The sequence below is a fragment of the Oncorhynchus nerka genome, unplaced genomic scaffold (assembly GCF_034236695.1).
Source record: "Oncorhynchus nerka isolate Pitt River unplaced genomic scaffold, Oner_Uvic_2.0 unplaced_scaffold_953, whole genome shotgun sequence".
NCBI classification, from domain to species: Eukaryota; Metazoa; Chordata; class Actinopteri; order Salmoniformes; family Salmonidae; genus Oncorhynchus; species Oncorhynchus nerka.
The window spans coordinates 104,390-118,832 of NW_027040360.1; the positions used below are offsets into that span (position 1 = coordinate 104,390).

The 14,443-nt window shown below is 51.0% G+C and overlaps 2 protein-coding genes across 2 annotated transcripts in view; one reads left to right on the forward strand and one right to left on the reverse strand.

Moving 5' to 3' along the window:
• Positions 1-6,070: 6,070 nt before the first annotated feature.
• Positions 6,071-10,925, reverse strand: LOC135570654 (uncharacterized PPE family protein PPE24-like). Its single transcript, XM_065016607.1, has 6 exons — positions 10,921-10,925; positions 10,758-10,815; positions 10,337-10,654; positions 8,903-9,823; positions 7,415-8,818; positions 6,071-6,355 (listed from the first exon to the last, which is right to left on the reverse strand). The coding sequence occupies exons 1-6, from the start codon at positions 10,923-10,925 to the stop codon at positions 6,071-6,073; spliced, it is 2,991 nt and encodes a 996-aa protein (XP_064872679.1).
• Positions 10,926-10,953: 28 nt separating this feature from the next.
• The window catches only part of yap1 (Yes1 associated transcriptional regulator), a 97,361-nt gene continuing 93,871 nt past the window's right edge, over positions 10,954-14,443 (forward strand). The window contains exon 1 of the mRNA XM_065016608.1: positions 10,954-10,967. Coding sequence (XP_064872680.1) covers positions 10,954-10,967 — 14 coding nt within the window. The remainder of the gene's footprint in view (positions 10,968-14,443) is intronic.

Consider the following 14,443-nt stretch of genomic DNA (forward strand, 5'->3'; position numbering starts at 1 on the left):
TCACTAGTTGACCCCTGTCCTCTAGCGCAACCACTCTATATAACTAGTTGACCCCAGTCCCTCTAGTACAACCACTATCCACTATATATCACTAGTTGACCCCAGTCCCTCTAGTACAACCACTATCCACTATATATCACTAGTTGACCCCCTGTCCCTCTAGCGCAACCACTATATATAACTAGTTGACCTCAGTCCCTCTAGTACAACCACTATCCACTATATATCACTAGTTGACCCCAGTCCCTCTAGTACAACCACTATCCACTATATATCACTAGTTGACCCCCTGTCCCTCTAGTGCAACCACTATCCACTATATATCACTAGTTGACCTCCAGTCCCTCTAGTACAACCACTATCCACTATATATAGCTAGTTGACCTCCAGTCCCTCTAGTACAATCACTATCCACTATATATCACTAGTTGACCTCCAGTCCCTCTAGTACAACCACTATCCACTATATATAGCTAGTTGACCTCCAGTCCCTCTAGTACAACCACTATCCACTATATATCACTAGTTGACCTCCAGTCCCTCTAGTACAACCACTATCCACTATATATCACTAGTTGACCCCCTGTCCCTCTAGCGCAACCACTATATATAACTAGTTGACCTCAGTCCCTCTAGTAAAACCACTATCCACTATATATCACTAGTTGACCTCCAGTCCCTCTAGTACAACCACTATATATAACTAGTTGACCTCAGTCCCTCTAGTACAACCACTATCCACTATATATAGCTAGTTGACCTCCAGTCCCTCTAGTACAACCACTATCCACTATATATCACTAATTGACCCCAGTCCCTCTAGTACAACCACTATCCACTATATATAGCTAGTTGACCTCCAGTCCCTCTAGTACAACCACTATCCACTATATATAGCTAATTGACCTCCAGTCCCTCCAGTAAAGCCACTATATATCACTAGTTGACCCCCAGTCCCTCCAGTAAAGCCACTATATATCACTAGTTGACCCCCAGTCCCTCCAGTAAAGCCACTATATATCACTAGTTGACCCCCAGTCCCTCCAGTAAAGCCACTATATATCACTAGTTGACCCCAGTCCCTCTAGTACAACCACTATCCACTATATATCACTAGTTGACCTCCAGTCCCTCTAGTACAACCACTATCCACTATATATCACTAGTTGACCTCCAGTCCCTCTAGTACAACCACTATCCACTATATATAGCTAGTTGACCCCAGTCCCTCTAGTACAACCACTATCCACTATATATCACTAGTTGACCTCCAGTCCCTCTAGTACAACCACTATCCACTATATATCACTAGTTGACCCCAGTCCCTCTAGTACAACCACTATCCACTATATATCACTAGTTGACCTCCAGTCCCTCTAGTACAACCACTATCCACTATATATCACTAGTTGACCTCCAGTCCCTCTAGTACAACCACTATCCACTATATATCACTAGTTGACCTCCAGTCCCTCTTATACAACCACTATCCACTATATATCACTAGTTGACCCCCTGTCCCTCTAGCGCAACCACTCTATATAACTAGTTGACCCCAGTCCCTCTAGTACAACCACTATCCACTATATATCACTAGTTGACCCCCTGTCCCTCTAGCGCAACCACTATATATAACTAGTTGACCCCAGTCCCTCTAGTACAACCACTATCCACTATATATAGCTAGTTGACCCCCTGTCCCTCTAGCGCAACCACTATATATAACTAGTTGACCTCAGTCCCTCTAGTACAACCACTATCCACTATATATAGCTAGTTGACCTCCAGTCCCTCTAGTACAATCACTATCCACTATATATCACTAGTTGACCTCCAGTCCCTCTAGCGCAACCACTCTATATAACTAGTTGACCCCTGTCCCTCTAGTACAACCACTATCCACTATATATCACTAGTTGACCCCCTGTCCCTCTAGTACAACCACTATCCACTATATATCACTAGTTGACCCCAGTCCCTCTAGTACAACCACTATCCACTATATATCACTAGTTGACCCCAGCCCCTCTAGTAAAACCACTATCCACTATATATCACTATTTGACCCCAGTCCCTCTAGTACAACCACTATCCACTATATATAGCTAGTTGACCTCCAGTCCCTCTAGTACAACCACTATCCACTATATATAGCTAGTTGACCTCCAGTCCCTCTAGTACAACCACTATCCACTATATATAGCTAGTTGACCTCCAGTCCCTCTAGTACAACCACTATCCACTATATATAGCTAGTTGACCTCCAGTCCCTCTAGTACAACCACTATCCACTATATATCACTAGTTGACCTCCAGTCCCTCTAGTACAACCACTATCCACTATATATCACTAGTTGACCCCAGTCCCTCTAGTACAACCACTATCCACTATATATAGCTAGTTGACCTCCAGTCCCTCTAGTACAACCACTATCCACTATATATCACTAGTTGACCCCCAGTCCCTCCAGTAAAGCCACTATATATCACTAGTTGACCCCCAGTCCCTCCAGTAAAGCCACTATATATCACTAGTTGACCCCCAGTCCCTCCAGTAAAGCCACTATATATAACTAGTTGACCCCAGTCCCTCTAGTACAACCACTATCCACTATATATCACTAGTTGACCTCCAGTCCCTCTAGTACAACCACTATCCACTATATATCACTAGTTGACCTCCAGTCCCTCTAGTACAACCACTATCCACTATATATCACTAGTTGACTCCCAGCCCCTCTAGTAAAACCACTATCCACTATATATCACTAGTTGACCCCCAGCCCCTCTAGTAAAACCACTATCCACTATATATCACTAGTTGACCCCAGTCCCTCTAGTAAAACCACTATATATCACTAGTTGACCCCAGTCCCTCTAGTAAAACCACTATATATCACTCATCACTCATCATCCCTACTGCCTTTGATCTGGAGGACTCACTAAACAGAGAACATCCCTGGTCATCGCTACTGCCTCTGATCTGGAGGACTCACTAAACAGAGAACATCCCTGGTCATCCCTACTGTCTCTGATATTGCAGACTCACTAAACAGAGAACATCCCTGGTCATCCCTACTGCCTCTGATCTGACAGACTCACTAAACAGAGAACATCCCTGGTCATCCCTACTGCCTCTGATCTGGAGGACTCACTAAACAGAGAACATCCCTGGTCATCCCTACTGCCTCTGATCTGACAGACTCACTAAACAGAGAACATCCCTGGTCATCCCTACTGCCTCTGATCTGGAGGACTCACTAAACAGAGAAAATCCCTGGTCATCGCTACTGCCTCTGATCTGGAGGACTCACTAAACAGAGAACATCCCTGGGGAGACTGCATGGTGATGTTGTAGCTTTACACCACTGGGGAGACTGAATGGTGATGTTGTAGCTTTACACCACTGGGGAGACTGAATGGTGATGTTGTAGCTTTACACCACTGGGGAGACTGAATGGTGATGTTGTGGCTTTGTGTTAGTTAACCCTAGCTATGTTTGCGGTCAACTCTCTCACAGGAAGCTGCTGTGGTTGGTCAACTACTTCCATAATCTCAGTAGGAGCGTCTTGATTACTTCCTCTTTGTCCCTCATAGTTACGTTTGGCTTTTCTCTTTTCTGAAAATAGAGAGAACCTGCAAAACTCTGGTAATTCACTCAGTTGACATCTTCATATTCTTCTCTTACATGTATTTTTTCAGTAAAATGAAATTTTTTTGGTCTCAGTGATATGTTACAGAATGTTATGACATAACAGAGACGGAGGTTGTCGCCATGACGCTTTTGGAGTACAGCGTTCCAATGCTAGGCATGTTTGTGACCGTGTTACGGAGCTAGGCACCCCGAAAGCATTCTGTATCGGCCGCACATCAAAGTTGAGAGACACTCGATCTGAAATGAAAAGAGACCTCCTCAGCAGAGCTGCTGAAAAAACACTCCTATTTATAAACAGGGGTTGTCTGACCAACCCATGGCGGCAAGAAGAGAAGAGGGAGAGAGATGTAATAACAGAGTCAAACAGAGAGAAAGGTGACAGACTGGTCTTTTAGGATATGGTGTTTAAAACAGTTTAGTAGTCATCACATTCACTCATTCTGGATCTCTTTCAGCAGGCCTGCAGGGCCCCAAGTAGAGCCAGTTATCCCAGTGTGAACGTCCCGAGTGTGAACGTCCCAGTGTGAACGTCCCGAGTGTGAACGCCCTGACGTCCCGAAAGTTTGAACGTCCCGAGTGAACGTCCCGAGTGTGAACGCCCCAGTGTGAACGTCCCCAGTGTGAACGTCCCCAGTGTGAACGTCCCCAGTGTGAACGTCCCGAGTGTGAACGTCCCAGTGTGAACGCCCCAAATTACACTATATAGTGCACTACTTTTGACCAGAGCCCTAGTCCCTATATAGTGCACTACTTTTGACCAGAGCCCGATGAGCTATATATGGAATAGGGTGCCATTTGGGAGGTAACTCCAGTGACTCATAAAGCTGTGGTTGCTGCATGATGACTGGTTTGGAAGCCAGTTCCCCTTGTAGTTTCCTTCAGCCATGATGACCCTCTGGTTTGGAAGCCAGTTCCCCTTGTAGTTTCCTTCAGCCATGATGACCCTCTGGTTTGGAAGCCAGTTCCCCTTGTAGTTTCCTTCAGCCATGATGACCCTCTGGTTTGGAAGCCAGTTCCCCTTGTAGTTTCCTTCAGCCAATGATGACCCTCTGGTTTGGAAGCCAGTTCCCCTTGTAGTTTCCTTCAGCCATGATGACCCTCTGGTTTGGAAGCCAGTTCCCCTTGTAGTTTCCTTCAGCCATGATGACCCTCTGGGTTGGAAGCCAGTTCCCCTTGTAGTTTCCTTCAGCCATGATGACGCTACTGTGATGGAAGCCAGTTCCCCTTGTAGTTTCCTTCAGCCATGATGACGCTACTGTGATGGAAGCCAGTTCCCCTTGTAGTTTCCTTTAGCCATGATGACGCTACTGTGATGGAAGCCAGTTCCCCTTGTAGTTTCCTTCAGCCATGATGGTGCTACTGTGATGGAAGCCAGTTCCCTTGTAGTTTCCTTCAGCCATGATGACGCTACTGTGATGGAAGCCAGTTCCCCTTGTAGTTTCCTTCAGCCATGATGACCCTCTGGTTTGGAAGCCAGTTCCCCTTGTAGTTTCCTTCAGCCATGATGACCCTGGTTTGGAAGCCAGTTCCCCTTGTAGTTTCCTTCAGCCATGATGACCCTCTGGTTTGGAAGCCAGTTCCCCTTGTAGTTTCCTTCAGCCATGATGACCCTCTGGTTTGAAGCCAGTTCCCCTTGTAGTTTCCTTCAGCCATGATGACCCTCTGGTTTGGAAGCCAGTTCCCCTTGTAGTTTCCTTCAGCCATGATGACCCTCTGGTTTGGAAGCCAGTTCCCCTTGTAGTTTCCTTCAGCCATGATGACCCTCTGGTTTGGAAGCCAGTTCCCCTTGTAGTTTCCTTCAGCCATGATGACCCTCTGGTTTGAAGCCAGTTCCCCTTGTAGTTTCCTTCAGCCATGATGACCCTCTGGTTTGGAAGCCAGTTCCCCTTGTAGTTTCCTTCAGCCATGATGACCCTCTGGTTTGGAAGCCAGTTCCCCTTGTAGTTTCCTTCAGCCAATGATGACCCTCTGGTTTGGAAGCCAGTTCCCCTTGTAGTTTCCTTCAGCCATGATGACCCTCTGGTTTGGAAGCCAGTTCCCCTTGTAGTTTCCTTCAGCCATGATGACCCTCTGGTTTGGAAGCCAGTTCCCCTTGTAGTTTCCTTCAGCCATGATGACGCTACTGTGATGGAAGCCAGTTCCCCATGTAGTTTCCTTCAGCCATGATGACGCTACTGTGATGGAAGCCAGTTCCCCTTGTAGTTTCCTTTAGCCATGATGACGCTACTGTGATGGAAGCCAGTTCCCCTTGTAGTTTCCTTCAGCCATGATGACGCTACTGTGATGGAAGCCAGTTCCCCTTGTAGTTTCCTTCAGCCATGATGACGCTACTGTGATGGAAGCCAGTTCCCCTTGTAGTTTCCTTCAGCCATGATGACCCTCTGGTTTGGAAGCCAGTTCCCCTTGTAGTTTCCTTCAGCCATGATGGCCCTGGTTTGGAAGCCAGTTCCCCTTGTAGTTTCCTTCAGCCATGATGACCCTCTGGTTTGGAAGCCAATTCCCCTTGTAGTTTCCTTCAGCCATGATGACCCTCTGGTTTGGAAGCCAGTTCCCCTTGTAGTTTCCTTCAGCCATGATGACCCTCTGGTTTGGAAGCCAGTTCCCCTTGTAGTTTCCTTCAGCCATGATGACGCTACTGTGATGGCTGCCGTGGCAGTCAGCTTTGTGTCGATGGAGTTGAATGGACTCTGCCATGTGGAGCTCAGAAAGAAGAGGAGGAGAGAAGAGAGAGGACTGGGCGAAGACTGGAGCAGCTCTAGGTCAAAGTAGTGCACTATATAGGGAATAGGGTGCTCTGGTCCAAAGTAGTGCACTATATAAGGAATAGGGTGCTCTGGTCCAAAGTAGTGCACTATATAAGAATAGGGTGCTCTGGTCCAGAGTAGTGCACTATATAAGGAATAGGGTGATCTGGTCCAAAGTAGTGCACTAAATAGGGAATAGGGTGCTCTGGTCCAAAGTAGTGCACTATATAGGGAATAGGGTGCTCTGGTCCAAAGTAGTGCACTACATAGGAATAGGGTGCCATTTGAGACGGATTCTGATCTGCTGGCCTCCCTTTGTCCCGACGACCAGGGAGCAGAGAAACACTGAGCTGTATTCAGGCAGAACAGAGCAGAGGAAAGCAGAGCGCCCTGTGGAGTGGTGGAGGGAGGCTCATGTGAGCCGTCCCAAAATAGACAAATGCCTACGATGAAGTGTAAAGCAGTGGAGGCTGCTCAGAGGAGGAATGGGAGGACCATACTACTCGTGAATATCATAACATTTTAAATAGTGAAACATAAAATAAAAAAAATGTATAAAAAATATAGTACACTGAATGAAAATATAAACGCAACATGTAAAGTGTTGGTCCCATCTTTCACGAGCTGAAATAAAACATCCCAGAAATGTTCCATACGAACAAAAAGCTTATTTCTCTCAAATGTTGTCCACAAATTTGTTTACATCCCTGTTAGTGAGCATTTCTCCTTTGCCAAGATAATCCATCAACCTGACAGGTGTGGCATATCAAGAAGCTGATTAATCAGCATGATCATTACACAGGTGCACCTTGTGCTGGGGGCAACATAAGGCCACTCTTAAATGTGCAGTTTTGTCACACAACACAATGTCACAGATGTCTCAAGTTGATGGAGTGTGCAATTGGCATGCTGACTGCAGGAATGTCCACCAGAGCTGTTGCCAGAGAATTGAATGTTAATTTCTCTTCTCTACCATAAGCCACCTCCAATGCCATTTTAAAGAATTTGGCAGTACGCCCGCAGACCACGTGTAACCATGCCAGCCCAGGACCTCCACATCTGGCTTCCTCACCTGTGGGATAGTCTGAGCGGGGATAGTCTGAGCGGGGATAGTCTGAGCGGGGATAGTCTGAGCGGGGATAGTCTGAGCGGGGATAGTCTGAGCGGGGATAGTCTGAGCGGGGATAGTCTGAGCGGGGATAGTCTGAGCGATAGTCTGAGCGGGATAGTCTGAGCGGGGGATAGTCTGAGCGGGGATAGTCTGAGCGGGGATAGTCTGAGCGGGGATAGTCTCAGCGGGGATAGTCTGAGCGGGGATAGTCTCAGCGGGGATAGTCTCAGCGGGGATAGTCTCAGCGGGGATAGTCTCAGCGGGGATAGTCTCAGCGGGGATAGTCTCAGCGGGGATAGTCTCAGCGGGGATAGTCTGAGCGGGGATAGTCTCAGCGGGGATAGTCTGAGCGGGGGATAGTCTCAGCGGGGATAGTCTGAGCGGGATAGTCTGAGCGGGGATAGTCTGAGCGGGGATAGTCTGAGGGGGGATAGTCTGAGCGGGGATAGTCTGAGCGGGGATAGTCTGAGCGGGGATAGTCTGAGCGGGGATAGTCTGAGCGGGGATAGTCTGAGCGGGGATAGTCTGAGCGGGGATAGTCTGAGCGGGGATAGTCTGAGCGGGGATAGTCTCAGCGGGGATAGTCTGAGCGGGGATAGTCTCAGCGGGGATAGTCTCAGCGGGGATAGTCTCAGCGGGGATAGTCTCAGCGGGGATAGTCTCAGCGGGGATAGTCTCAGCGGGGATAGTCTGAGCGGGGATAGTCTCAGCGGGGATAGTCTGAGCGGGGATAGTCTCAGCGGGGATAGTCTGAGCGGGGATAGTCTGAGCGGGGATAGTCTGAGCGGGGATAGTCTGAGCGGGGATAGTCTGAGGCGGGGATAGTCTCAGCGGGGGATAGTCTGAGCGGGATAGTCTGAGCGGGGATAGTCTGAGCGGGGATAGTCTGAGGCGGGGATAGTCTGAGCGGGGATAGTCTGAGCGGGGATAGTCTGAGCGGGGGATAGTCTCCAGCGCGGGGATAGTCTGAGCGGGGATAGTCTCAGCGGGGATAGTCTGAGCGGGGATAGTCTGAGCGGGATAGTCTGAGCGGGGATAGTCTGAGCGGGGATAGTCTGAGCGGGGATAGTCTGAGCGATAGTCTGAGCGGGGGATAGTCTGAGCGGGGATAGTCTGAGCGGGGATAGTCTGAGCGGGGATAGTCTGAGCGGGGATAGTCTGAGCGGGGATAGTCTGAGCGGGGATAGTCTGAGCGGGATAGTCTGAGCGGGGATAGTCTGAGCGGGGATAGTCTGAGCGGGGATAGTCTGAGCGGGGATAGTCTGAGGCGGGGATAGTCTGAGCGGGGATAGTCTGAGCGGGGATAGTCTGAGCGGGGGGATAGTCTGAGCGGGGATAGTCTGAGCGGGGATAGTCTGAGCGGGGATAGTCTCAGCGGGGATAGTCTGGAGCGGGGATAGTCTGAGGCGGGGATAGTCTGAGCGGGGATAGTCTGGAGCGGGGGATAGTCTGAGCGGGGGATAGTCTCAGCGGGGATAGTCTGAGCGGGGATAGTCTGAGGGGATAGTCTGGCGGATAGTCTGAGCGGGGATAGTCTGAGCGGGGATAGTCTGAGGCGGGGATAGTCTGAGCGGGGGATAGTCTGAGCGGGGATAGTCTGGCGGGGATAGTCTGAGCGGGGATAGTCTCAGCGGGGATAGTCTGAGCGGGGATAGTCTCAGCGGGGATAGTCTCAGCGGGGATAGTCTCAGCGGGGATAGTCTCAGCGGGGATAGTCTGAGCGGGGATAGTCTCAGCGGGGGATAGTCTCAGCGGGGATAGTCTGAGCGGGGATAGTCTCAGCGGGGATAGTCTCAGCGGGGGATAGTCTGGCGGGGATAGTCTCAGCGGGGATAGTCTCAGCGGGATAGTCTGAGCGGGGATAGTCTCAGCGGGGATAGTCTCAGCGGGGATAGTCTGAGCGGGGATAGTCTGAGCGGGGATAGTCTGAGCGGGGATAGTCTGAGCGGGGATAGTCTGAGCGGGGATAGTCTGAGCGGGGATAGTCTGAGCGGGGATAGTCTCAGCGGGGATAGTCTGAGCGGGGATAGTCTGAGCGGGATAGTCTGAGCGGGGATAGTCTGAGCGGGGATAGTCTGAGCGGGGATAGTCTGAGCGGGGGATAGTCTGAGCGGGGATAGTCTGAGCGGGGATAGTCTGAGCGGGGATAGTCTCAGCGGGGGATAGTCTGAGCGGGGATAGTCTCAGCGGGATAGTCTCAGCGGGGATAGTCTGAGGGGGATAGTCTGAGCGGGATAGTCTGGCGGGGATAGTCTGAGCGGGGATAGTCTGAGCGGGGATAGTCTGAGCGGGGATAGTCTGAGCGGGGATAGTCTGGCGGGGATAGTCTGAGCGGGGATAGTCTGAGCGGGGATAGTCTCAGCGGGGATAGTCTGTGAGGCGGGGATAGTCTGGCGGGGATAGTCTGAGCGGGGATAGTCTGGGCGGGGATAGTCTGAGGCGGGGATAGTCTGAGCGGGGATAGTCTGAGCGGGGATAGTCTGAGCGGGGATAGTCTCAGGGATAGTCTGGCGGGGATAGTCTCAGCGGGGATAGTCTGAGCGGGGATAGTCTGAGGCGGGGATAGTCTGAGCGGGGGATAGTCTCAGCGGGGATAGTCTGAGGCGGGGGATAGTCTCAGCGGGGATAGTCTGAGGCGGGGATAGTCTGAGCGGGGATAGTCTGAGCGGGGATAGTCTGAGCGGGGATAGTCTCGGGGATAGTCTGGCGGGGATAGTCTGAGCGGGGATAGTCTGAGCGGGGATAGTCTGAGCGGGGATAGTCTGAGCGGGGATAGTCTCAGCGGGGATAGTCTCAGCGGGGATAGTCTGGCGGGATAGTCTGAGCGGGGATAGTCTCAGCGGGGATAGTCTCAGCGGGGATAGTCTCAGCGGGGATAGTCTGAGCGGGGATAGTCTCAGCGGGGATAGTCTCAGCGGGGATAGTCTGAGCGGGGATAGTCTCAGCGGGGATAGTCTCAGCGGGGATAGTCTGAGCGGGGATAGTCTCAGCGGGGATAGTCTCAGCGGGGATAGTCTGAGCGGGGATAGTCTGAGCGGGGATAGTCTCAGCGGGGATAGTCTGAGCGGGGATAGTCTGAGCGGGGATAGTCTGAGCGGGGATAGTCTGAGCGGGGATAGTCTGCCATCTGGACAGCTGATTAAGCTGTGGGTTTGTACAACTGAAGAATTTCTGCACAAACCTTCAATGGCCACCGGCACGCTGGAGAAGTGTGCTCTTCACGGATGAATCCCGGTTAAAACTGTACCAGGCAGATGTCGCGGGGTTTGATGATGTCAATGTTGTGAACCCATGTTGGCAGTGGGCTAAGGACAACAAACACACATTTTATTAATGGTAATTGTAATGCACAGAGATAACGTGATGAGATCCTGAGGCCCATTGTCGTGCCATTCATCCACCACCATCACCTCATGTTTCAGCATGATAATATATACGGCCCCATGTCCAAGGATCTGTACACAATTCCTGGAAGCTGAAAATGCCCCAGTTCATCCATGGCCTGTATAGTCAGACATGTCATCCATTGAGCATGTTTGGGATGCTCCGGATCAACATGTACCACAGAGTGTTCCAGTTCCCGCCAATATCCAGCAACTTCTCACAGCCATTGAAGAGGAGTGGGACAACATTCCACAGGCCACAATCAACAGCCTGATCAACTCTTATGTGAAGGAGATGTGTCACGCTGCATGAGGCAAACGGTGGTCACACCAGATACTGACTGGTTTTCTGATCCACACCAGATACTGACTATTCCCAGTCATATGTGAAATCCCTAGATTAGGGCCTAATGAATTTATTTCAATTGGCTTATTTCCTCATATTTATTTATTTATTTATTTATTTTTTTTACCTTTATTTAACTAGGCAAGTCAGTTAAGAACAAATTCTTATTTTCAATGACGGCCTAGGAACAGTGGGTTAACTGCCTGTTCTGGGGCAGAACGACAGATTTGTATCTTGTCAGCTCGGGGGTTTGAACTTAGAACCTTCCGGTTACTAGTCCAACGCTCTAACCACTAGGCTACCCTGCCACCTCTACATTCAAACCACTAGGCTACCCTGCCGCCTCTACACTCTAACCACTAGGCTACCCTGCCACCTCTACACTCTAACCACTAGGCTACCCTGCCACCTCTACACTCTAACCACTAGGCTACCCTGCCGCCTCTACCTCTAACCACTAGGCTCTACCCTGCCACCTCTACACTCTAACCACTAGGGTACCCTGCCACCTCTACACTCTAACCACTAGGCTACCCTGCCGCCTCTACACTCTAACCACTAGGCTACCCTGCCACCTCTACACTCTAACCACTAGGCTACCCTGCCACTTCTACACTCTAACCACTAGGCTACCCTGCCACCTATACACTCTAACCACTAGGCTACCCTGCCGCCTCTACACTCTAACCACTAGGCTACCCTGCCGCTTCTACACTCTAACCACTAGGCTACCCTGCCACCTCTACACTCTAACCACTAGGCTACCCTGCCACCTCTACACTCTAACCACTAGGCTACCCTGCCGCCTCTACACTCTAACCACTAGGCTACCCTGCCGCCTCTACACTCTAACCACTAGGCTACCCTGCCGCCTCTACTCTAACCACTAGGCTACCCTGCCGCCTCTACACTCTAACCACTAGGCTACCCTGCCGCTACACTCTAACCACTAGGCTACCCTGCCGCCTCCACCTCTAACCACTAGGCTACCCTGCCACCTCTACACTCTAACCACTAGGCTACCCTGCCGCCTCTACACTCTAACCACTAGGCTACCCTGCCGCCTCTACACTCTAACCACTAGGCTACCCTGCCGCCTCTACACTCTAACCACTAGGCTACCCTGCCGCCTCTGCACTCTAACCACTAGGCTACCCTGCCGCCTCTACACTCTAACCACTAGGCTACCTGCCACCTCTACACTCTAACCACTAGGCTACCCTGCCGCCTCTACACTCTAACCACTAGGCTACCCTGCCACCTCTACACTCTAACCACTAGGCTACCCTGCCACTTCTACACTCTAACCACTAGGCTGCCCTGCCACCTCTACACTCTAACCACTAGGCTACCCTGCCGCCTCTACACTCTAACCACTAGGCTACCCTGCCACTTCTACACTCTAACCACTAGGCTACCCTGCCACCTCTACACTCTAACCACTAGGCTACCCTGCCACCTCTACACTCTAACCACTAGGCTACCCTGCCGCCTCTACACTCTAACCACTAGGCTACCCTGCCGCCTCTACACTCTAACCACTAGGCTACCCTGCCGCCTCTACACTCTAACCACTAGGCTACCCTGCCGCCTCTACACTCTAACCACTAGGCTACCCTGCCTCCTCTACACTCTAACCACTAGGCTACCCTGCCACCTCTACACTCTAACCACTAGGCTACCCTGCCGCCCCAAAATGAACTGTAAGTCAGTGATATCTTTGAAATGATTACATGTTGCAGATTTTTCTTCTTAGTTTAGCTAACTAAGTTTAGCATACTTAGCTAGCTAGCTAGCCTACTCAACAATCGCACTCAAACAGAGTGGAATGGTGTTTGTTAGCTACCTAGTTAAGGTTATCCATCACTGAAACTCTTCCAAGTAAGCCGTTTTATTTATTTATTGCCGCCGGTGTAACTGCCGGTGTAACTGCCGGTGTAACTGCCGGTGTAACTGCTAACCGCCGGTGTAACTGCTAACCGCCGGTGTAACTGCCGGTGTAACACGTGTAACTGCCCCAGCCGCCCGGTGTAACTGCCCCAACTGCCGGTGTAACCGCGGTGTAACGCCGGTGTAACCGCCGGTGTAACTGCTAACCGCGGTGTAACTGCTAACCGCCCGGTGTAACTGCTAACCGCGGTGTAACTGCAGTGTAACCGCGGTGTAACTGCAGTGTAACCGCAGTGTAACTGCTAACCGCCGGTGTAACTGCCGGTGTAACTGCCCGTGTAACTGCTAGCTGCGGTGTAACTGCTAACCGCGGTGTAACTGCGGTGTAACTGCGGTGTAACTGCTAACTACTGGTGTAACTGCCGGTGTAACTGCCGGTGTAACTGCTAACTGCCGGGTGTAACTGCCAGTGCCAACTGCGGTGTAACTGCTAACCGCGGTGTAACTGCAGTGTAACTGCGGTGTAACTGCGGTGTAACTGCTAACTGCCGGTGCGCGCCGGTGCTTAACTGCCCGGTGTAACTGCGGTGTAACTGCTAACCGCGGTGTAACTGCCGGTGTAACTGCAGTGTAACTGCCGGTGTAACCGCCAGTGTAACCGCCGGTGTAACTGCGGTGTAACTGCTAGCCGCGGTGTAACTGCGGTGTAACTGCGGTGTAACTGCTAACGCGGTGTAACTGCTAACCGCGGTGTAACTGCCCCCGCCGGTGTAACTGCCGGTGTAACTGCCGGTGTAACTGCTAACCACCCGGTGTAACTGCAGTGTAACGCCGGTGTAACTGCTAACTGCGGTGTAACTGCTAACCGCCGGTGTAACTGCGGTGCACTGCAGTGCGTAACTGCGGTGTAACCGCGGTGTAACTGCTAACCGCCCGGTGTAACTGCTAACCGCGGTGTAACTGCCAGTGTAACTGCGGTGTAACTGCTAACTGCGTGTAACTGCCAGTGTAACTGCCGGTGTAACTGCCGGTGTAACTGCCAGTGTAACTGCCGGTGTAACTGCCCCGGTGTAACTGCTAACTGCGGTGTAACTGCCGGTGTAACTGCCCAGTGTAACTGCCGGTGTAACTGCTGAGCCGCGGTGTAACTGCGGTGTAACTGCTAACCGCCCGGTGTAACTGCTAACTGCCGGTGTAACGCCCGGTGTAACTGCTAACCGCCGGTGTAACTGCGTGTAACTGCTAACTGCCGGTGTAACTGCTGTAACTGCCGGTGTAACCGCCGGTGTAACTGCTAACCGCCGGTGTAACTGC

Coding starts and splice junctions, on each gene's coding strand:
- LOC135570654 (XM_065016607.1), bottom strand. Junction 9,824..10,336: donor TCCCCGCTGAGACTATCCCC/GCTCAGACTATC, acceptor TATCCCCGCCAG/ACTATCCCCGCTCAGACTAT. Junction 8,819..8,902: donor CCCCGCCTCAGACTATCCCC/GCTCCAGACTAT, acceptor CCCCCCGCTCAG/ACTATCCCCGCTCAGACTAT.